Here is a 23243-nt window from a genome sequence, read left to right on the forward strand (position 1 = left end):
CAATTACAGGCTTATTAAATAAAATAGAAATAAAATAGAAGAAAAACCCGTGTGTTCTCTCTGCTATTTGTAAATATACGTTCTCGAAACGTGTCTGAAACGTGACAAGAAGGGGGGGGGGGCAACCGGCAAGGTCGCCCGTTCCGAGTAATCCGAGTTCTCTAATCACACACTCTATACTCTGCACAAACTGCGTGCCCGTGGAGTGGCGTGGAGAGCGGCGCTTTATACGATCACTCCGGCTTTTGAAGAAATGGCGGATGTCGAGGTGAGCGAGTCACGTGGAATGCGAAGAAAATTCTCGCGTTACTCCGTACACCGCCGCGTTATCATAATCGGTGCGTTTTGTTGTAGCTAGCAAAAGCCTTGAAGGACCTGCCAAATCGAGTTCAGACCGCCAGCAAGAAGGAGCGGCGCGAGATTCTGCAAAATGTCGCCAGCGTATTGTCAAATCCCGGTAAGGATGATCGCGGGACGGACACGTATTATTTTTTGACGAGAGATAAGCGACACTTACGCGCGGCCGGGGTGGCGGCGTTATAAAAATAAGGAGGGCGAGAGGGGGGACCGATCAGTTTTCGGAGCACCGACGTGATTTGTCTCCGCGACTCGTGCACAGTTTTTGGCAAAAAACTGTCACACGCTTGTTTAGAACAGTCCAGAGTCGTTTATTTACAATATTGTCTTTTAATTGTTTTACTAAGTATCTGTCTCCCTCTCAGTCTTAGTTCTGTTCTGTTATAATTATGATCTATCTGAAAGATTATATATAAATTATGTTGTACACCAACAGAAGTTTCCATAACGCCAATGAGGTTTTAAAATATTTCCCTTGAGCGCTGTCGAAAACATACTTCTGTGAAAATTACCTGACACAGGTGGCAAATATTTATCTAATTAAATATGTTAAATATATTTTAATGGAATAATTTGCTGTAACTGTGTTGCTTTCTATGCGATTCAGTTTGACTACGCTAACGGGGTTTTAAGATATTTCCATTGAACATTTTCAAAGATATATTGACACGTTTTTGTGAAAATTACACAATATATGTAGCAAATATTTAAAAAAAATACGTTTAATATATTTTAATGAAGTAATTTGTTGTAACTGTGTTGCTTTCTATGCGATTCAGTTTGACTACGCTAACGGGGTATTAAAATATTTCCATTGAACATTTTCAAAGACATATTAACACATTTTTGTGAAAATTACATAATATACGTAGCAAATATATTTAAAAAATATGTTCAATATATTTTAATTGAGTAATTTATTATAACTGTATTATTTTCTATGTGATTCAATTTGACTATGCCAATAGGGTCTTAAAATATTTCCATAGAGCCAAGGTTTTAAAATAATGTTATTATTAAATGTATCTGATATATTTTTGTGAAAATTACATAACATGCATTCAAGTAATTTGTTATAACTATTATTTTCTGTATGATACATGAAGATAAATTAATATATATTTGTACATGTATATAAATATTACTTTACTTTATATATTTTTAGATTTGTTTATGTTATGCTATACATTTTTATTTAAATTTTCTCATTAATCACGTAATTCGATGTTGATTAATATAATTTGATGGTATCAATGAAAAATATTGCAGTTTAAAATTGAAGATTTCAAGTAATTTATTTCTCTCTATTAGAATTTTCTTTCTGTAATTTTAAAATCAAATTTTTATTTTATTTGTTACGTTTGACTTAGAAATAGGCACACACATGTAAAATTTTATATTCTTGAAATAATATACAGAATATTTTATAAGTAAGATTCCTAGTTCAGAAATCAATTTAACATCTCTTTGTGCAGCACAATAGCACGCTCAATTCTTTGTCTAGGAAATGAATAAAAATAAATCTCTTATTCGTTATGTATGTAGAACCACTTAAATCATTGGACTCACGAAAATGACTACAACTTGAAAACATTTAAATATGTACACATGAATCTTTTATCTCTGATATTAAATTTATCCCTGAAACGGATCTTAATAAAATAATTATAACAAAATTCTGTACATATGATTTGATTGACTTTAGGCAAAAATATTGTCACACGTTTACCCAAAAATACTTGTTACTGATGCCATTAAATTATGTTTATTATAGGCTATATAAATTATTCACATATGAGATTCATTATTCATTACAGGCATCAATGACAAAATTGTTAATGGGATCTGTAAGGTGGTATCGCTTACCTTACATAGATACAAGGATAGTGCTTCTCAGTCCTACGTGAGAAGCCTAATTGTGGAACTAATTAAGCAGCAACCAGAGGCTACCATCAAACATATGACAACTGTAATTTCAGAGCAAGCTACTTGGCATAAGAATGTGGTTGCGACGTAGGTCGAATCGGGAATTAATTTTCTATACGTTAGCTATTTACGTATAAATAACATTTTTCTAACAATGCTTTTTTTTGTAGCTTGAACACTGCTTTAACCGCGTATATCGCATTGAAGTGGTCAACTTTACTTATTTTCCATGGATATAACGAACGTCATGTAACTCAAATGGATGAATCTTTAGCAAAGCTCATTGAGGCACAGGCAAATTTATCTGCTGCGGCTTTAGCGTCCGCAGATAAGAAACTTGCCAACAAGGTGTATACGTTGCTCGCGCATGAATGGGTCGCTATTGCAGACATAGAGACTTATGTCAGACATTTAACCAAATTGGAGCTTGGAAACGGTATAATTATTCTAGCCAGTTTACTTATGAGATATTTAGTTGCGACGAAAAGAGATGATTTGGTGGAACAATTGAAGGTGAGCGAGATAAGAGTACGCACATTATAATTTCTAAATATAATATATGTACAAATATCTATGTGTATTTATGTATGTGTATTTTTGTAAATTTCAGGCAAATATGATAGATGTTTTTATAAAAGTGACGATTAGCTGTAAGAAGAAACCGGATTTGTACGTAGTCGATGCAGCTGTGCCACTTCTTCGGAGATTGACTCACGAGGAATTCAAAACTCAATTACTTCCCGCTTTACAAAAAGCTATGTTGCGAAATCCAGAGATTATAATCGAATCAGTCGGTCACATTTTAAACGGGTTGAATCTCGACCTGAGCCAATATAGCCAAGAGATAAGTAAAGGATTATTTGCCAATCTACATTCTAAGGAGGATTTGGTGCGGGATGAGGCGGTTGAGGCGTGCCGCAAACTCGCTCTACAATGCTCCGATACGACGGCTTTGGAAATGTTGCTGTCATCCGTATTCGCGGTGTTTCACGGATCGGAGGGCAAACTCACGGTCGCGACTCATAAGATCTCCGTGCTGCAAGGTGCCGGCAATCTCAGCTACAACGTGGCTTCGGGTAATAGCGTGCAGAAATTAGCCGAGACGGCCTGCGAGCATTTCGTCAAGGTGCTCGAGACCGAGGTCCACGAGAAGACCCTGATACACGCTCTCGAAATGATGGCACTGTGGTCCAGGAAATTCTCGTCTAATGTACCAAAAATCGTCGTCGACGCCTTCAAGAAAGGTATGGCGGCGAAAACGTCGACCGCCGCAGTGCGTACCGCTTACATTAAGCTGTTCTTCTCGATTCCCGCCGCCTCGTACTCGGGAATAATAGCGCCGATCCTCGCGCAGGCGATAACCAGAGCTACGCAGCAATGCGCGCAACCGGCAGCGGTAACCGAAGGCCTGGTCGCTTCGTATTTGCTGCTGAAATTCGTCTTAGCTGACCAAGTGGAGAATGACAAGCAGAGCGTGCTGTGGAACGCGATAGACGAGCAAATATTCTTTTCCGAAAAATTCCTGTCGACCTGCAGCGACGATATTTTGTACCATCTTATGTTACTCTGCGAACGTCTTATCACTGAATTTTCCGACAAACTGAACGAGAAAGCTCTAACTGGGATTCATCGAGCAATCGTGTCTTGCGCCACTGCCCCAAATTCCGTGACGAGACAACGGTGTTTCCCGTTGGTCAAGAAAATCGTGACCGGTTTGAGTACGTACGGGCCGGCGCAGGCATTGTTGACGGAATTCAACAAATTTTTGGAAAATGTTAAGATCAAGTCGGAATCGGATAAAGAGAATAAGGAAGAAACCTCAATGGGAGAGATTACTGGCAGGTGTCTCGCCGATGGATTATTTGCCATATGTTCAGGTTCCTTCTTATTCGAAGCACATACCTTTCAAATGACCAGAGATGCTCTGCTTCCATCTCATCATCCGGCGCTGCTCAAAGCCGTGCCAAACTTGTGGTTCAAGATCGCCAAGAACTACAATCTCGTACCAAAGGATTTCTTACGTACCTACAGCAACGAGGTGAGGAAGATGTTAATCCAGAATTATAAACCGGTGCCGAGCTACGAGAATGCACTTATAAAAATCGTGTCCCTTGCACCGGACGCTTTTCTACCCGCGCTAGTATCAAACGTGACAAGTAAGCTTGACGATCCGGAGATCCTACGAGTTACCAAGGACGAATATTTCACGTATCTCACTCCCGAGGGAGAGCTCTACGATAAGAGCGTACTGCCCGTTAACGACGAGAACGATATCCTCAGTTCTATGAATATGAAGAGAGAAAGTAAAGTCTACTCGTTCAAGGAGCAGCAAGAGGAGCTTCAACTGCGGCGCGAGTTATACGAGAAACGGAAGAGAGAGGGTAAAATAAAGGAACCGAAGTTGACGCCTAAACAAGAGGAAACTATAAAGGCGCAGATCGCGAAGGAGAATGGTATTCGCAAGAGATTAACCGAGTTGAAAGCCAAGATAGATAACACTGTGTCCTTAGTGGCGTGCTCAATACGCGGCAATCGGCAAGAGCTGTCTTTGTACTTAAAGGACCTTCTACCACCCATTTTGAAGAATCTAGGTTCTCCCCTGGCAGCACCCGAGATGTCGGAGCTTTACATATCTCTTCGGCGAACGGTGACGATAGATAACAGTGCGATTCTAGGGGACCTTATTGCTCACGTTACGCTGCGGCAATTGCAGCCGCAGTGTGACCTGGACCAAGCCTGGGAAGAGGAAAATCTAGACGTGGCGGTTAAAAGAACGTTGAATTTTATACACGCGGTGACGATCAAGAAGAAAGAGCTATTCACGGCGCCCGCGTTCTGTTACGTTTTTCCTTTCATAAGAAAGACTCTGATATCGTATAAAGACGAGGGCACGATCATACAGGGACTGCAATTGATTCAGGAACACGCCAAACAGAGAGGTAGTACCACCGATTTGAAAGACCTCAGACATCCCAGACTTTTGCCGCGCAAGCAAATGTTCGACTTGCTCATCGAGCTTATGGAGACTACCACAAGCCGAGTGCAGTCTCATGCGGTAGCGACCTTGCTGGACGTTGCGCAGTCCGGTAGCGGTCAACCGGGTGCGGCGATCGCCACCAGCGAGGACATAGACTCATTGATCGGTGCATTACAGAATTCTTTGTCGACCGTGAGAGACGCGGCTCTCCGAGGACTGACGGTGATACGGCAGGCCTTCCCGTCCCAGAAGGAGGATCAGGATCAACTCAACAGACTCACCAGGAGAGTGTGGATCGCTCGGTTCGACGTGAACGACGAAAACAAGATCCTCGCTAACGAGCTGTGGAACGCGGCTGATTTTATCGCGCAAGCGGAGACCCTCTGCGAGGATCTGATCCAGGATATCGCTCATCCGGTCGAACCGGTACAACAGGCGGCCGCGCACGCCCTAGCCCAGAGCTTGGCCAACGTGCCGCATCTGACGCCGATCGTGTTGGACAACTTGTTGCAATTGTATCAGGAGAAACTGGCCATGATCCCGCCAAAGCTGAACGATTTCGGTCGCGTTATCGAGCAGCCTATCGACACGTGGGGCCCGCGACGCGGGGTAGCGCTCGCCCTCGCTCAAATAGCGCCGCTCCTCACCGCCGACACGGTACACCGGCTCATCCAGTTCTTCGTCATGACCGGGCTCGGCGATCGGAATCAGTCCGTACGCACCGAGATGCTCACGGCCGCCGTCGCGGCGGTCGATCTTCACGGTAGCGCAAACATCGCGTCACTGCTGCCGGTCTTCGAAGACTTCATGGACAAGGCGCCGAAGATTGGCAGTTTCGACTCGATCAAGCAGTCGGTGGTGATCCTCATGGGATCCCTGGCGAGGCATCTGGATAAGAACGACCCGCGTATCAAGCCCATCGTGATGCGCCTCATCGCGGCGCTCTCCACGCCGTCGCAACAGGTGCAGGAGGCCGTGGCCAATTGTCTGCCGCATCTGACGGATGCCATCAAGGAGGACGCACCGAAGATCGTGGATAATCTAATGGACCAATTGCTCAAGTCGGACAAGTACGGGGAGCGTAAAGGCGCGGCGTACGGACTGGCCGGGCTCATCAAAGGTATGGGAATTCTCGCGTTGAAGCAACTGGACATCATGAGCAAACTGACCAACGCTATCCAAGACAAGAAGAATTACAGGCACCGCGAAGGTGCACTGTTCGCGTTCGAGATGCTGTGCACAATGCTCGGTAGATTGTTTGAGCCCTACATCGTTCACGTATTACCGCATTTGCTGTTGTGCTTCGGCGACTCGAGTCAGTACGTGAGAACCGCTACCGACGACACTGCCAGAGTAGTTATGAGCAAACTTTCTGCCCATGGCGTTAAACTCGTTCTGCCAAGTCTACTGGCGGCTCTGGAAGAGGACTCGTGGAGAACGAAAACAGGTAATTAAACTCGTTGTCACATTTGCTCTGATAATAAATAAACTAAAGGTATTTTTCTATTGTAGAATTAATCTCGCATAACTAGATCTTATTAGCTTTCCGTGTAGCCTTTATTATTTTTGCATTTTTATGCATGAAACTTCGTCGATGGCGATGGTGCAGTCTTTTGAAGAAAAGGAATCGTATATGTACCTTGGCTTCTTCCCGATTTTATTTTTGCAATTTTTATGAAAAAGAATTGTAATTTCTTTATTGAAGGGCCGAGCTTTGTTTTTAAATTTATTTATTATTGTTTAGAAGTTTTCTGTTATTCAAAGATGCAGTATCACACTTTGTTTATCCTCAATCTTAGGATGAAGTTTATATTTCAGATACTTTGTAAACTATTTTCTCATTTAAAATTCCAAGAGTTGTATGTCTGTATGCAGAATCGCAATTCTAAAAATCAAATCCGAATCTTTTGCTTGATAGTTTTGGCACTGAGATGTGTGTATCCAGCATAATGATTATTTTCTCGATTTTCTAATTGCTGGACGATGCTCTAGTACAATTAAGAAACGACATTATTATTTATCTTGAAAATAAAACAGAAGACACGTTAAACTGAGATTAAAAATTCATGCATCTTATTTTCAGGATCTGTCGAGTTACTTGGCGCTATGGCGTACTGCGCACCGAAACAGTTAAGCAGCTGCCTACCGAGTATCGTCCCCAAACTGATAGAAGTACTTAGCGATTCCCACACGAAGGTGCAAGAAGCCGGCGCGGAGGCGCTCAAGGTCATTGGAAGCGTCATCCGCAACCCGGAGATTCAAGCCATTGTGCCGGTGTTGCTAAAAGCCCTACAGGATCCCTCGCACAAAACCGCTACTTGCCTGCAAACGTTACTGGATACGCAATTTGTACACTTCATCGATGCTCCCTCTCTAGCTCTGATCATGCCCGTTGTGCAGCGCGCCTTCCTCGATCGTTCTACGGAGACGAGAAAAATGGCCGCGCAAATCATCGGCAATATGTACTCCTTAACGGATCAGAAAGACCTGACCCCGTATCTGCCGACTATTATTCCGGGTTTGAAAACAAGTCTGCTCGATCCAGTGCCCGAGGTACGCAGCGTATCGGCGAGAGCGCTTGGAGCGATGGTGCGAGGAATGGGCGAGTCCAGCTTCGAGGATCTCTTACCTTGGCTGATGCAAACGCTGACCTCCGAGACCAGCAGCGTCGACAGATCCGGCGCCGCCCAGGGTCTTTCCGAGGTGGTGCGCGGACTGGGTGTCGAGAAGCTTCACAAGCTCATGCCGGAGATCATCAGCACCGCGGAGAGAACCGACATCGCTCCCCACGTAAAGGACGGATACATCATGATGTTCATATACATGCCGAGCGCGTTCACTACGGAATTCACTCCGTACATAGGACAGATCATCAACCCCATCCTGAAGGCGTTGGCCGACGAGAACGAATACGTGCGGGAGACCGCATTGAGGGCGGGACAACGTATCGTCACTCTTTACGCCGACTCGGCAATAATGCTGTTATTACCGGAGCTGGAGAAGGGCCTCTTCGACGACAACTGGCGCATTCGATACTCGTCTGTGCAACTGTTGGGCGATTTGCTTTACAGGATCTCCGGTGTATCGGGCAAGATGTCGACCGAGACTGCGAGCGAGGATGACAATTTTGGTACAGAACAATCGCATTATGCCATTATAAATGCCTTGGGTGCAGAGAGACGGAATCGCGTGTTAGCTGGCTTGTACATGGGTCGGTCGGACGTGGCACTAATGGTACGTCAAGCAGCTCTACACGTCTGGAAAGTAGTGGTAACGAATACGCCGAGAACGCTACGAGAAATATTACCAACGCTGTTCACTCTTTTGCTGGGATGTTTGGCGAGTACGAGTTACGATAAGAGGCAGGTGGCCGCTCGGACGTTAGGCGATCTCGTTCGGAAATTGGGAGAGCGAGTGTTGCCAGAGATCATACCGATCTTGGAGAAAGGTCTGCAGAGTGACCAGGCGGATCAGCGCCAAGGTGTGTGCATAGGCCTATCGGAAATCATGGCGAGCACCAACAAAGATATGGTGCTGACCTTCGTCATCAGTCTCGTGCCAACGGTGAGGTGAGTACAATCGTTTTATGAAAATGACGATTAAAACACGTGTTCAAGCGTTTAAATAAAAGAGTCGTACTATTTCAGAAAAGCGTTGTGCGACCCGTTGCCGGAGGTCCGTCAGGCGGCGGCTAAGACTTTCGACGGCTTGCATTCCACAGTGGGCGTTCGCGCCCTCGACGATATATTGCCGGCGATGTTGACGCAACTGAACTCGCCTGACCCGGCGGAGGCGGAAAACACTTTGGACGGTTTACGCCAAGTGATGGCGATCAAGTCGCGCGTTGTACTGCCGTATCTAGTCCCGCAGTTAGCCTCGCCGCCAGTTAACACGAAAGCACTGTCGATACTGGCTAGTGTGGCAGGTGAAGCATTGACAAGGTTCCTCCATAGGATCTTACCAGCATTACTCACTGCTCTTTCCAGTGCTCAAGGAACGGCGAACGAACTGCAGGAGTTAGAATATTGTCAGGCTGTTGTTCTTTCCGTCACCGACGAGGTAGGCGTCAGGACTGTGATGGATCAGCTGATGGAGGCAACGAGAGCCGAAGATCTATCGAAACGGCGTAGCGCCGCGACGTTACTTTGCGCATTCTGTCGCGACACTCGCGCCGATTACAGCCAGTATGTCCCGCAATTGCTCAGGGGTTTGATTCATTTGTTCACCGACGAGGACAGGGACGTGTTGCAAATGAGCTGGGAGGCGCTCACAGCTGTCACCAAGGTAAGAATGGAAATGACTCGCGATAACACGGATGCCAAGATCAATATTATCTATAAAGGAACGTTAAAAATAATGAAACGAAAAAACGTTGAAAATAATTTATATCCTGAGAATTCTTAAAGTAATATTAACATTAATATTAATTGTTCGCTTTTAACCGTTGTACTTCTTGCAGACTCTGTCATCTGAACAGCAGATAGCGCACGTACAGGACATTAGGCAAGCCGTTCGGTTCGCAGTATCCGACTTGAAAGGCCAGGACTTGTTACCCGGATTCTGTCTTCCCAAGGGAATCACGCCTATCCTACCGATCTTCAGGGAGGCCATACTGAACGGTTTGCCGGAAGCAAAGGAGCACGCAGCTCAAGGACTAGGAGAAGTTATAAAATTGTCCAGCGCGGCCGCATTGCAACCGAGCGTAGTGCATATTACTGGTCCGCTTATCCGAATTCTCGGTGATCGTTTCAACTGGAGTGTTAAGGCGGCCGTTCTCGAGACGCTTGCTATATTACTTGGAAAGGTTCGTACAAAATCAAAAGATAATGGATGCGTTCCGTTTTACGCATGATAATGCATAATTTATTCTTGTTGTTCACCAAATGTTAAACAAGGATAAATGATGCATTATGCGCATCATGCGTGAAACCTAGTTTTTGTCAGAATTTTAGGCTTTATATTATTATGCGATTTGCGAATAAAAAGAAGAAATGTTTGCACATAAGACATTATCTTTCAACGTCCAAGTCGCATAAGTTCTTCCGGTTCGAAATTATTGATTTATCTTGTTTATAGGTTGGCGTTATGCTGAAACAATTCTTGCCGCAATTGCAAACTACATTCTTGAGGGCGTTGAATGACAGCAATCGACAAGTCAGATTGAAAGCAGCTTATGCTCTTAGCAATCTGATTATCATTCATACACGTGTCGATCCCTTGTTTACTGAACTTCACACTGGTATCAAAACAGGAGATGATCCAGCAATAAGGTAATCTTTATGAATCTACAGATACGTTTTTCGAGTTTTGGAACGCTTTACAAGAATTTTATATTATTTGGAACAGGGAAACGATGCTGCAAGCTCTCAGAGGTGTACTGACGCCTGCTGGCGACAAAATGACCGACCCGATGAAGAAACAAGTATTTGCAACGCTCAGCAGTATGCTTAGTCATCCGGAGGATGTAACGAGGAACGCGGTCGCTGGTTGTTTCGGCGCTCTTTTGCGATGGTTAACTCCGGAACACTTAGCGGTCGCATTTAACGATCACCTCTTATGTAAGTTCATGAAGAAGTAAGGCTCAAATGATTAATATACGGCGCTTACAAAAATTATTGATATTCAATTAGGTAACGATACCAATGCTGACTGGGTGCTAAGGCATGGACGATCGGCTGCGCTTTTCGTAGTATTGAAAGAATCGCCCACCACGGTATATAATCCTAAGGAGAAGGATCGTGTTTGCGCGGTGATACTCTCATATTTGGCTGCGGACAGGGTGCAGATTGTCATGAACGGCGTACGAGCGTGTGGATACTTATTTCAGTATCTTATGAACGAGTCGCTGCCAATGCCGCAGCAAATTTTGTCGCCTTTTGTGAGGGTAAGCTCTAGAAGTACATTTGTCACGTCTATTTGAGACTCGAATAGATTGCCCGTGATATTTAAAGAGGCGCAGCATGAAACATTTACATGTTAAGCGGGATAATAATATTTTATAATGTTAAACCAATGTTAGACCTTAATAATTGCTGCAACTTTCAGTCGATGAATAATAACAGCAACGACGTGAAGCAATTGCTCGCTCGAGTTTGCATTCATCTCGCGCGTAACATACCACCTGCAAATATGTCACCCGAACTGCTCAGAGCCCTCTTGCCGATGTTGGTGAACGGTACAAAAGAGAAGAACGGATATGTTAAGGCGAACAGCGAGCTCGCACTTATCGCGGTGCTTCGGCTGAGGCAAGGCGAAGAAGAACACCAGGTTAGTTGCTATCTCCCAATCGGTTTCCTTTCTAAAACGGTTTATTTAATTTTTGTGAGGTGATTGCATCCTCTCTGCCACGTAATTAATTCTTTCTTCATGTTGTCATCTTTCAGCGCTGCATGGCTTTCTTGGATGCTGGCGCAAGGGAGTCTCTGTCCGACGTGGTCAGCAAGGTGTTGCGTAAAGTGCTCGCTCAACCGGAGGGCAAAATAGAGGAATTAGACGATACGCTACTCACGTGAGAGCTATTGTACTTTCCGCGTCTTATTACGCAATATACCCGTTCCAATAATCGTATTACCCGTCATTATTCGCCCGACCCCTATAAAGAAGAGTTTTATCGTTCATGTATCAGCTGCATTATGAACAAACTAGCTCGTTCAGCATTGTATCTCGATAAACAATTAAAGAGCGTGAAGCGGAACTGTCTAATAAGATGTCCTGAATATATCAAACGATTCGAACCAGAATTGTACATACTTTTACGAGAGACGTTTTCTATGATTCGTATAATGACCGTCTGACATCTAACGATCCCAATGTCGATAATCGCACGAGCGTTTTCCCACTTAAGAGATCAGAGATGACAGTCGGAATCTATTATCGAGGCTTTCTCTGTATTGGTGATGTAAGATTCATTATTTAAGCTGTTATTTTATATTTACAGTCATACATATTTATATATAAACAGTCACACTTCACGAACTTATAGACTCTTTATAGACTCAAAATGGTTGTATGTACTATGCTTACGCTATGTCAAAAATTGATCTTTTATTTACCGTAAGAAAAAAAATATTTTATGAAAGTTTAATTGACTCGAGGAAAAATAAATGAAGCCAGCTCAATGATTCGCTCATGTAACTATTACGATATGAGGCTGTACAGAAACTGTTTGCTTCTGTTAGATTTATTTATTTTGCTTGTATTTTCTTCATTTTCTGTATTTTTTCATTGGACGTATATTAACTCGACCGTTCGCGTTAAGCTGTTACTATCAGAAGTGGTACCGTTTATTTTAGGAGTATAGTTGTGTATTTGATAATTTCTTTAGCAGTTGATATTGAGAACGAAAGAGAGTGCAAGATTAGCGCAAGGTAATCGAAAAGGCGGGGAAAATGCGTAATTTCTCTCTGGTAAAAAGTGTTAATGTTACCTTGAAAAAAAAAATGGTTTGTTATATTATAAATTAATTTTAACATCTCTCACACAACATTTCTTTTATATAAATGATTTTTCTATATTTTTTTCCTTTATGGCAAAAGTATGACAAGATGAAAAGCGGCGGAAAATAATGAAGAGAGGTCTCTTAAAAATTATAGAGAAAAGATATAATTAAAAGAATAATATAAAACATTAATTAAACTCAATTAAAACGATGGAAGTTGAATATATACCTACATCAGCGATGTTGTTATTCATGCAAATATGAAAGAATTGCACGTGATGAAAGGCAGTTCTTCTTCGGTGGAAATGTCTATAATAACTCAAACATTAGATCTCGACGCTGTTCATACGTCGAGTCAATTGTTTTCGACAAATTATACATTTCTGTACCTTGTCGTTCGAGCTATTCGTTACGACTGATTATAAGTGAATCGTTACCTTTCTCTGAAAAATGTTTAAAAACGATTATTCTGAAAGAACTTCCCTCGGGACGTGATCGCAGAAAGTGCAAGTAACGCGAAGGCTATTGAGAAAATTTACAATGTGTTTTTATTATCACAATATTGTGTTTAATCCTTTTATATATACATGTATACAATAACGTAGATTATATTCCAGAATAAGTGGTATCGACGTTGTTGGTAGTTTCGGAATATGGACAGATTTGGACGGGCCCAAGCGTGTTCAGATCTATCTAGCTGGAGTGCTCGTCTAGGAATATAGCCGAATTTAGGAATCTATTGTCTGCGGACGGGTTGTTAAATTGGGTAGAGTTATCCCCCCCCCCCCCCCGAAAAGCCGTGATACTCCTGGCTCGATCATTGAAGTGTCCTCGGAACGGGCTTCGTAAAGCATACCACTCTGCATTCACCGATTCTCGCGCGACGCGCAATCCACTTTGCATTTACGCTGCCACCGCGCATCGCCGTCCCTTAAAAAAAAAAAAAAAGTATTGGACAATCGCAGAATTTTGTACTTTTATATTATTTCTAACGATTGCACTTGGGGTTTACTTATGTGACGCAGTTACCGACAATTGTCCTCTCCCTGGGATAGAGCCGAGAATCGCACTTCGTCTCGGCGCTATACAATTCTCTATTCGACGCGAGCGAAACCGGAACAGAGACAGTGATATGACGGACCAGAAGTAGCACTTCACTTTGTGTTTTCAAGTGAAGAGGAACACTCCACTTGTGATCTAGTCGTGCGTGTCGCTTTAGCTTCACGTGGCCCCGGGATTCCTATAAACATAACTGGATGGATCAGCTCGGTTTAATTGCCGTTCGTTAAGTGGCAAATACATTCTGGACAAAGTTGCGCCAATACACCGGTCGACGTTAATCACAGTTCATTAGTCCTTTCTTCTGTTTACAGAGAATTTCTTGGAAAGAGCAGTCTTGACGACAGATTCTTGGATAAATTTGCATATAACATTTCTTAAACGAGGATTATTCGAGAATGGCGTACCTCACCGCGACTTTCTAAATTTTTGTATTATACAGTCGTGTAATTAATTCTCTAGCAACAAATTATATAATTTTAAAAAGTGTTTCCGTTATTTGTGTATCTTTCTACAGATTTGCGAGAAATTCTTTGCTTTCAAATTTAGTTTTTTAAAAAATCGCGATTTTTTCAGCGTACTCTCATTGTTAGAGGAAACCTCAATCCTGAATTGTATCTACATCTATTCAAGGAATCTGTCAATAATCCACGTATGCTTAACGTGTTATTTAATCTAATATAGGCTTCTCTCTCTTTCCAATATGTTTCTCGGTTAAAATATATATATAGCCGTAAGAAAAGGTAAAAAGAAAAAAGTTTATAAAGGGAAAGAGAGATTTTATAACGAAATAGAGAAATGCGGCATCAGTGATCTGTCGGTTACGCTTTTTGATAAGCCCAAAAAGAAAAACTTTCTTTGTTAATTTAAACATAAACGGCCCTGTTATATTACTTTTATCTCTTTTTATCGCAAAAAATAATTTTATATGCGTTAGTTATGTATACCACGAATGTATGTGATATAAATAGAATACGCTCAAAGTGACCACCGTACGTTTTTATTTCTGTCTTCTTGAAAAAAGAAAGACTTATTGTATGAGATTAAAGCCCCTTGCACAATAGGCGATAGCGATAGCGACAGCGACAAAGTTGCCGACAAAGGTATAGCGACACTTGTCGCTGTCGTTATCGCTATCGCCTATTGTGCAAGGGGCTTAAGATTTTAAAAAATATTTATTCTCGCGGGAGAAAAAAAGACGATGTGTGTATGCATATAACGTTAAGCATATAATAGCTTCGGTAAAATTATAAAGCTGCATAATCGCACAAAATTTCGCGCATACTCTATTACAGTTTATATTTTATTACTTTGTTTCTCATTGTATCTAATTAAGGAGGTATGATTGAAAAATCAAAATGCTTCAATCTGTTTCAAAATTATACAGAATATAATTTTGTCTATTATATGGGGTTGGGTCTCGAAATTTTTGAACAAAAGGTAGGTATGAATTTTATTATATTAGACTAAAGATTACATTATTGATAACTTATACTGATTATTATAAAATTTTTTAAAAATAATGTAACAAGTGTGTGTAATTCTACTGAAAAGAACGCGGGATAATAAACGAGCAAAGCAGATGATTAGATATTAGAAATAATAGCGATTTATTATCGTTGAAACATTTTGACTATGTAGTCTTCATCAGCCGACAAGAAATTAAATATATAAAAAATTGGTCAGCGAATAAAAGACATGTCATCATTATTTTTCATTTGGAAGCGAGGATGAATTGAGTTACGATGGCTAAAGTTGTAAAAGGAGATGGATAAGTGAACGCAGCTTCTCTTGGTCAAGTATATACGCTCCATATTCATCCCGAGATAATTCTATAATGTGGATATTGAAATCATTTGGCTGTAAAGTCTCTTTGCTTCTCACTTAATGCCATCGATACATTTATATTCCCACCGCACACGTATCACCGACTAGTCGCTTACATCAGCTCGAACTATACAGGAGGCTTATCGCTTGATTGAAAGCGTACTTTCTCTGTCCATCATCAGAAATTGTAAGTTTAACTCATTAATTTGATTTCACTCGACATCACAGGCAAATGATTTCAATATCAACATTATACATAGAATTATGCTTGTGCTATATTGTCCCGCGTCCTTTCTAGTCCTTTGCAAACACGAGTCAGACTTTTGTTTATTATCAAATAATTCTTTTATTATAAGGCTGCTTAAAATTATAAAAATTCTTAATAAATACAAAAATAACGATTTTTATATTATATGTAATAAAAAGCCTAACAAAAACGCTCAATTAAAGGGCGCTTAAAAGTAAAACTTAAAACTAATCCCAGGCATAAAGAAAGCTATTTGAGTAAAATCTGATCCTGATATTGCAGCATAACTTTCAGTAGCACTTCTAGTTTCTTTTATCTTCTATCTTCTTTTTGATTTACTGGCAAAATAATGAAAATATTAAATTCGTTAAATATATGTACTTGTTATTCGTTAAATAAATGTACTTGATACTACAAATATTACGTAATATTATATATTATAAAGAATAAAAAGTATTTACCGAGTTTTTTTGTATTTTCGTTGGTTATGCTTGATCATTTCGCAACGGATGTAAAATTGAATTTTGCGATTCCTGTATTTCCATATTTTTGTCATATCTTTGTTGCCACTCCACACTTTGTTTTTCCAACTAAAATATTCAAATAAAGTCAATTTCTTATATTTGGCTTGCATTATAAACACAATTTTTATAATTTTCCATGTATTATAACTAATCCCTATAACTTTATTACAAAGAAAATATAATAATATCATGATACTCACTGTACTGTTACCAATTTTTTTAAATAAATAATTCAGACGATATCCTGTACGCCGCAACCATTCTTGGATAACTTTCTGCACCTCATGCAAACTACAATCCTCTGTACTGGTAATGTAATCTAAAAAAAATTACAAAATTATTTAAATTACAAATTTTTTTTACTTTAATATATTTAAAAAACTGTTATTAAGATTTAAAGTTGTAAATCTAACAATAATCTAACATCTGTTTATATAAATTTGTTTTTAAAATACTAAGATAAGAAAAAAATTGAAACTTATTCACAGAAAAAGCAACAAAATTTGCTGTTAATCATAACACACTTTTTAAACTTATATCTATATATTTGTTTTTAATTACTTATAATAATGCTGGCAAATACAGTATTTTTTATAGCTATCGATTTTTCTTTTCGGCCCATCCACGACAATTTTTTTGCTACGCTGTCATTAATAATAAATTTCATGATATTTCTGGTCTTCTTTGCATACTGTTTGCCTCCAATTTTTGCAATTTTATATCTCTGCAACAAAAAAGAAACAAATATAAAATAATGATCAATTAATCCAGATAGAACTCTATATACATTAAAATGCGCTGTGATACTCAAGGCACGAGATGACGAAAAGAGCATTTGGATTGTTTTTATTTATTTATGTTTATAATATATTTTATTATTTTTAATAAAATATATTATAAACATAATAATAAAAACCAAATTTGGAAAATATTTCAATTTATGCTGTCTACTTGTTATCTGTATTTTAAATCTCAAGCTCATTATTCACCAATTTACGTAACACGTTAACATGGTAGTGCATTCTATATGTATACAGTTCAGTGGTGATACACAGTCAATACCTAGTATTAGCTAATATTTGCAGAATATCGGTGCCGGAAGTGTACATACACGCAGCCCTCAGTCATGGAGAGGATATATACACAACTGAAACTGAGTACATGATTGGCTATTACACATGTATGCAGTCTTTCAGTTGTGTGCGCATCCCCTTCATGACTAAGTCCATGGGACCGCGTGTACATATCAAAGAACTCCGAAATGTTGCCCGCTGCCAGAAAAACCTTGCCGTTGTCTTAAAGCAACGTAAGATAAATTTAATAAAAAAATACTTACAAATTGTTTCCTTATTTCTTCATCTGTTCGGAGTATCTCTTCAAATTTGAAAAAATCTTGTATTGTTACGAGGGGAAAATCAGGCAATAATTTCGTATCACATTCAATATTTGTAGTACACGTTACATCCTTATTTTCTATCAGATTTATGATACAATCTAATTTTCTTATAATTGTCTCTTGCATCGTATGTGTCTCGTATCGGCATGCTTCTAATATATATATGAAATAAAAGATGAAAATAGTGTACTTTGCAATATATTTTTATTAATTTTATTTGTAACAGGATTACAAAGAATTTTATTTTAAACAGAATTTCAAAGGATCAAAAAAAGTGCTACATAAATTATGCACTATCTTTATTGCATATGTAAATAATTAAATTTACAGATAAGTAACGCAATACGTACCGCAACAAGTGTGGCGCCTATCATGTTGTGTTTCACCATCATTTGCATCATCGATGTCATTAACATCTTTCATATTATTAATGTCATTGACATCATTTTGTAATGTACATTCACTCTGTACACCTAAAATATAATATTCTATTATTTTTATTCTTTAAATAGTTCGTATTTTTAAAATATTTATATATTTATATTATATAATAATAAAAATTGTGTACACGCACGCACGCACGCACGCACGCACACACACACACATACACACACACACACACACACACAGAGGATGTTCCGTAATTCGCAATCAATTTGTAAATCAAAATATTATAACATAAGTTCTCCAAAAACGAACTAGAAAATTTCTTTATAATTTTTTAATTTAAACAACAGTTTTTGAAATGTGTTTAAAATTGGTCAATGAAGTTCTCTCTATGGTTAAATGGTCGCTTAGTCATAAGTCACTAATACTGTCATACGCGTAACCTAAGGAGGAAGCGAATGTTTATTTAATTATAACTATATTGATTGGCCAGTCTGATTAGCCAGTTTTAAATTTTTATATTTTTGAAACTATTACTTGAATCAAAAAATTGTAAGAAACTTTTTTTACTTCATTTTTTGATAGCTTTCATGTAATAATATTTTGATTTACGAATTATGGGATATCCTGTATATATAATGTCATAAATAGTTAACAAAAATATTGTACATACCACCAAATTTCTCTTTTTTGCAAGTTAAGGGACACCATGTCACATTGTTGATATTGTCGGTAATATATTCTAGAAATGTCAGTTTATTAAATTTTGTGTTTATTTATATATAAAATATCAGAATGTCTTATCATTTTTTAAATCACGTTATTTATTATATCTAGGTATAAAAATCACATAATAAATAACAACAAAGATCAATCATATGTACCATCTCGATCCTTCAGAATATGGTTAACATCACTAGATGCTGGTATGTAAGTAGATGATGCCACATCATTAATACCTTTCGGTAAGTGCTCTATAAAAAGTACAAATAAAAGAAAGATTATTTAATGTACAAATAATAAAAAATATAATTATAGATAAAAGTTTTATGTAATATGTAACTGACAATGAGTATTTTTCGCACAAAATTAATTGCTATCGTTAATTTAGTGAATATATTTTTATATTAAAAATATTAATTATTATTCTTCAATTTGAAGTAATATATTATTATTTATTGTTTCAGGTTAAATAAGTTATCACATTTAAAGAAAAACGATACGTACTGTCCAGTTCCCCATTATTGACATATTGTCTACATTGTTCATTAGCGTACGCTGGGACGTATACGGAAGAAGGAGATGGAGTGCGATTTGCTCTTTTTGTTGCATGTTCTGTAAAATATTTAAGTTATATTATAGAAATATTAACTTATACTCTAAAGAAATAAGAGTAATAAAAAATGTAAATTACCGTTGTCGCTAGAATCGCACAACTCATCATAAAAAAGAGATCTTTTTACAATTCTTTCTTTCAGGTTTTCAGCTGGTTGATTAAACTCTTTCTGCTGCTCTTCTTTCAAGGAGGAGAAACAAATGTTTCGAGCTATTTCATACGTTTCTACGGAAAATAATAAATATATTTTATAACATTGAAATAAATGTTTAAGACATTTATCTTGTAATATAATAATTTATAATTACCATATGGTCCTGTGATGCGTCGATAAGTGTGTGTACTCCAGTTATATTTTGGTGGAATATTTTTTATTATTGCTTTTATCACATTTGTTTCTTTTGGCGGCCATACAAATGTTTGATTTTCAAAATTTAGCCACAGTTGTGGTACTGTCGAGCACCGATCGTCATAAAATATATTGTAATACATGACCTAAAAAAATATTTTTGTGAAAGTGATTATTATGTTTAAAATGTTTTTTATTAAATTTGATTTGATCATGAAATATTTAATCTTTATACTCAATGCTTACAAGTACATGTATGCAAAAGAGGCATTGTGTAATTATAGTCATTATAAAAGACTTCTAAACCTTTATTATCTATTTCTCTTACAGATACTATTTCGAGATGTAGTGTTTTACTATTTGTTATACATATATTTTCATACTTTGGGAATTGCTAGGATATATAGTTATCGGTCGAAGGTCAAGATATTTTCTGCCCAAGACAATTGGATTTTCATCTTTTAAGTCGAGATATTTTATATAGAGAAAATAGGGATCCATCTTTTAGAATATTTTAGATAGTACAATTATTAAGAGAAGTTATTAGTGTAAAATTTTTCAAGTTAATTTTTTTGTACTGCATAATTTATTGATCTGCATAATTTATTGTTTGTGATTTGACGTTGTAATTGTATTCAATAGCCCAAATACACAATCGTTACTGTAAAATGTCTTTTTGTTTTTTTATATTATTATACATTATGTGTCCGGAAAGTAATGAGAATGATTTTTTTTACGCTCCCCAGGAGGGCTGCGTGAAGAAAGTGGAGGTTGAGGTAGTTGAGCGGGAATCTCAGGTATACGGTCGGGTCCTCCTCAGCTCAGAGTCCTCAGTCGAGCCCGAGCCTTTTGAACGACCGGTACAGAAGTGCACCCTTGTTTTTCACTTTCGTCGCGGACGACACTGTCTTCAACATTTCTAACATTTCTGAGAAGCTGTTTTTCCAAGTTTCAAAATTTAATAATTGCGTAACGCTGCTCGAAGCTCCTCTGCATTTTCGTCCGTGACGAGAGTGAAAAACAAGGGTGCACTTCTGTAACGTACCAAAGGCTGTTCGTTCAAAAGGCTCGGACTCAACTGTGAGGACTGTGAGGACTGTGAGGAGAGTCCGACCGTATACCTGAGATTCCCGCTCGACTACCTCGACCCCCACGCAGCCCTCCCTGGGGAGCGTAAAAAAATCATTCTCATTACTTTCCGGACACACTATGTACATTACATAAAATTTTTTTGCAGATTATAAGTTTTTTAATTTTTGTATGCACATACAAAAGTATTCTGCAAAAGCCAAATAAAATATTTGATAAAATTTATATTATGTTAACGTTAGATATATATAAATAATTTCAGCTGCTTATATTCGAAAACAATCAAAACATCAAAAGTAAAATACAAAATTTACCTAATTTTAAAAAAATAAGTTTCTTATTGCATATAACAATTATTATTATAAAAATCACAAATAAAGAAAATATTTTAATAGACAATTAAAAAAGACTTATATTAATTTGCAACAAAAACAGATCCCTATTAATAAAACAGTATGTTGATTTATTAAATTTACAACCATTTATTTTTGTAAATTTAATTTTATTATTTATTATTATTTGAATAAATCCTCTTTTTTACATACAGATCTACTCTTTCACTATCTTGTAACTTAACCTTCTATCTTCTATCTTCTATCTCGCCACGAAAATGACAAACTGTCGGATGAACTTTCAAGGTGATCTAAACCAGTATTATAGTCACTTCCAGGTATGGGAAACTTTCAACACACTCGGTTTTGTTTCAGTCCTTTGTTTTCAGAGAAATCAAAACATAATTTAAATACTTTTAAAGATATTTTCTTAATCTAATAAATGTTCGTCCAATAATTACTTCGCACTGATAAAGAAACTTCACTGAAATTTTCGTGTCCGGCACTCTCGCCTGTAAACAATGAATAATTCAAAGCTCGTCAACTGTTATGGCTCCTGCAGACGCAGACTAGTGCAGACAAGACCGCGGAAACGCTTGTCACTTGTCACGCGGCAAGGGCTGGATTCGGGGAGCGCGCTATTAGCGTTATTTGCTTATTCTATCCTTGTTTTACACCTGATGAGCGAGAAAGATAGAATGATGCAATAGCGCTAATAGCGCGTTCCCCGAACGCAGCCAATAGGTCTGTTTTTTATTGCTACACTGCTGAAATAGTGCAATAAGTTAGAGTAGGACAAGTATATTTCGTTTCACTCTAACTTACTGCACTACTGTGCACTAGTTCGGCAGTGCAGCAATAAGCGGGGAGCGCACACTTCTGCACAACGCATAATGCGTAAGCATAAGAAAATTGATTGGTCTATTTTCTTATGCACATGTATATGGACGCGACGACACGCGGAACGAAGCAGGCACGCAAGACGTGATCGGGAATATTCCCGCAATTTATATCGATACGTCGGACGAGGACGACGTGTCCGAAGGATTGTCGGGCGACGTCGAGCGAACGGGAATTGAGAATTGAGAATTGAGAATTGAGAATTGAGAATTGAGAATTGAGAATTGAGAATTGAGAATTGAGAATTGAGAATTGAGAATTGAGAATTGAGAATTGAGAATTGAGAATTGAGAATTGGGATTTGGGATTTGGGATTTGGGATTAGATTGGGATTTGGGATTTAGGATTTGGGATTTGGGATTTGGGATTTGGGATTTGGGATTTGGGATTTGGGATTTGGGATTTGGGATTTGGGATTTGAAAATTGGGATTTGGGATTTGGGAATTGGGAATTGGGAATTGGGATTTGGGATTTGGGATTTGGGATTTGGGATTTGGGATTTGGGATTTGGGATTTGGGATTTGGGATTTGGGAATTGGGATTTGGGATTTGGGAATTGGGATTTGGGATTTGGGATTTGGGAATTGGGATTTGGGAATTGGGAATTGGAAATTGGGATTTGGGATTTGAAAATTGGGATTTGGGATTTGGTATTTAGGAATTGGGATTTGGGATTTGGGAATTGGGATTTGGGATTTGGGATTTGGGATTTGGGATTTGGGATTTGGGATTTGAAAATTGGGATTTGGGATTTGAAAATTGGGATTTGGGATTTGGGAATTGGGATTTGGGATTTGGGATTTGGGAATTGGGATTTGGGAATTGGGATTTGGGATTTGGGAATTGAGATTTGGGATTTGGGATTTGGGATTTGGGATTTGGGATTTGGGAATTGGGATTTGGGATTTGAGAATTGGGAATTGGGAATCGGGAATTGGGAGCCGAGTTTTACAAGAGGAGGGGCTAACTTTACGCGCATATGTCTTTTTCGCATTATTAGTTACAGTTTTGACTACCGATCATCGGGAATGGACTACCAAACACCACCAAACGACCACCAAACGACCACCAAACGAATGGTAATAGTTATTATTGGAT

General features: G+C 38.7%; 2 protein-coding genes across 4 annotated transcripts; one reads left to right on the top strand and one right to left on the bottom strand.

Moving 5' to 3' along the window:
* Nucleotides 1–205: 205 nt before the first annotated feature.
* L(3)80fj (lethal (3) 80Fj) lies at nucleotides 206–14744 on the top strand. Its single transcript, XM_071709920.1, has 13 exons — nucleotides 206–268; nucleotides 355–457; nucleotides 2175–2370; nucleotides 2454–2796; nucleotides 2894–6707; nucleotides 7344–8829; nucleotides 8908–9544; nucleotides 9720–10064; nucleotides 10337–10530; nucleotides 10607–10818; nucleotides 10891–11144; nucleotides 11306–11527; nucleotides 11644–14744. Exons 1-13 carry the CDS (start codon nucleotides 254–256, stop codon nucleotides 11770–11772), a joined length of 7950 nt encoding a protein of 2649 aa, XP_071566021.1. The 5' UTR covers nucleotides 206–253; the 3' UTR covers nucleotides 11773–14744.
* Nucleotides 14745–14941: 197 nt separating this feature from the next.
* On the bottom strand, nucleotides 14942–21853 carry LOC139774562 (uncharacterized). Of its 3 annotated transcripts, XM_071709951.1 has the most exons (13): nucleotides 21706–21853; nucleotides 21490–21621; nucleotides 19783–19969; nucleotides 19553–19699; nucleotides 19366–19473; nucleotides 19023–19112; nucleotides 18812–18880; nucleotides 18102–18224; nucleotides 17692–17903; nucleotides 16917–17079; nucleotides 16556–16674; nucleotides 16293–16421; nucleotides 14942–16169 (listed from the first exon to the last, which is right to left on the bottom strand). In XM_071709951.1, the coding sequence occupies exons 3-12, from the start codon at nucleotides 19964–19966 to the stop codon at nucleotides 16317–16319; spliced, it is 1320 nt and encodes a 439-aa protein (XP_071566052.1). In that variant the 5' UTR covers nucleotides 19967–19969; nucleotides 21490–21621; nucleotides 21706–21853; the 3' UTR covers nucleotides 14942–16169; nucleotides 16293–16316. The 3 variants fall into 3 exon arrangements, with proteins under 3 accessions (XP_071566052.1, XP_071566051.1, XP_071566050.1); XM_071709950.1 differs by having other exon boundaries at nucleotides 14942–16421; XM_071709949.1 differs by having other exon boundaries at nucleotides 16293–16674.
* Between the last annotated feature and the right edge of the window lie 1390 nt (nucleotides 21854–23243).

This window comes from Temnothorax nylanderi, unplaced genomic scaffold (genome assembly GCF_030848795.1).
Source record: "Temnothorax nylanderi isolate EJ_2023f unplaced genomic scaffold, tnyl_v1.0 TNYL_tig0083_pilon, whole genome shotgun sequence".
Classification (NCBI taxonomy): Eukaryota; Metazoa; Arthropoda; class Insecta; order Hymenoptera; family Formicidae; genus Temnothorax; species Temnothorax nylanderi.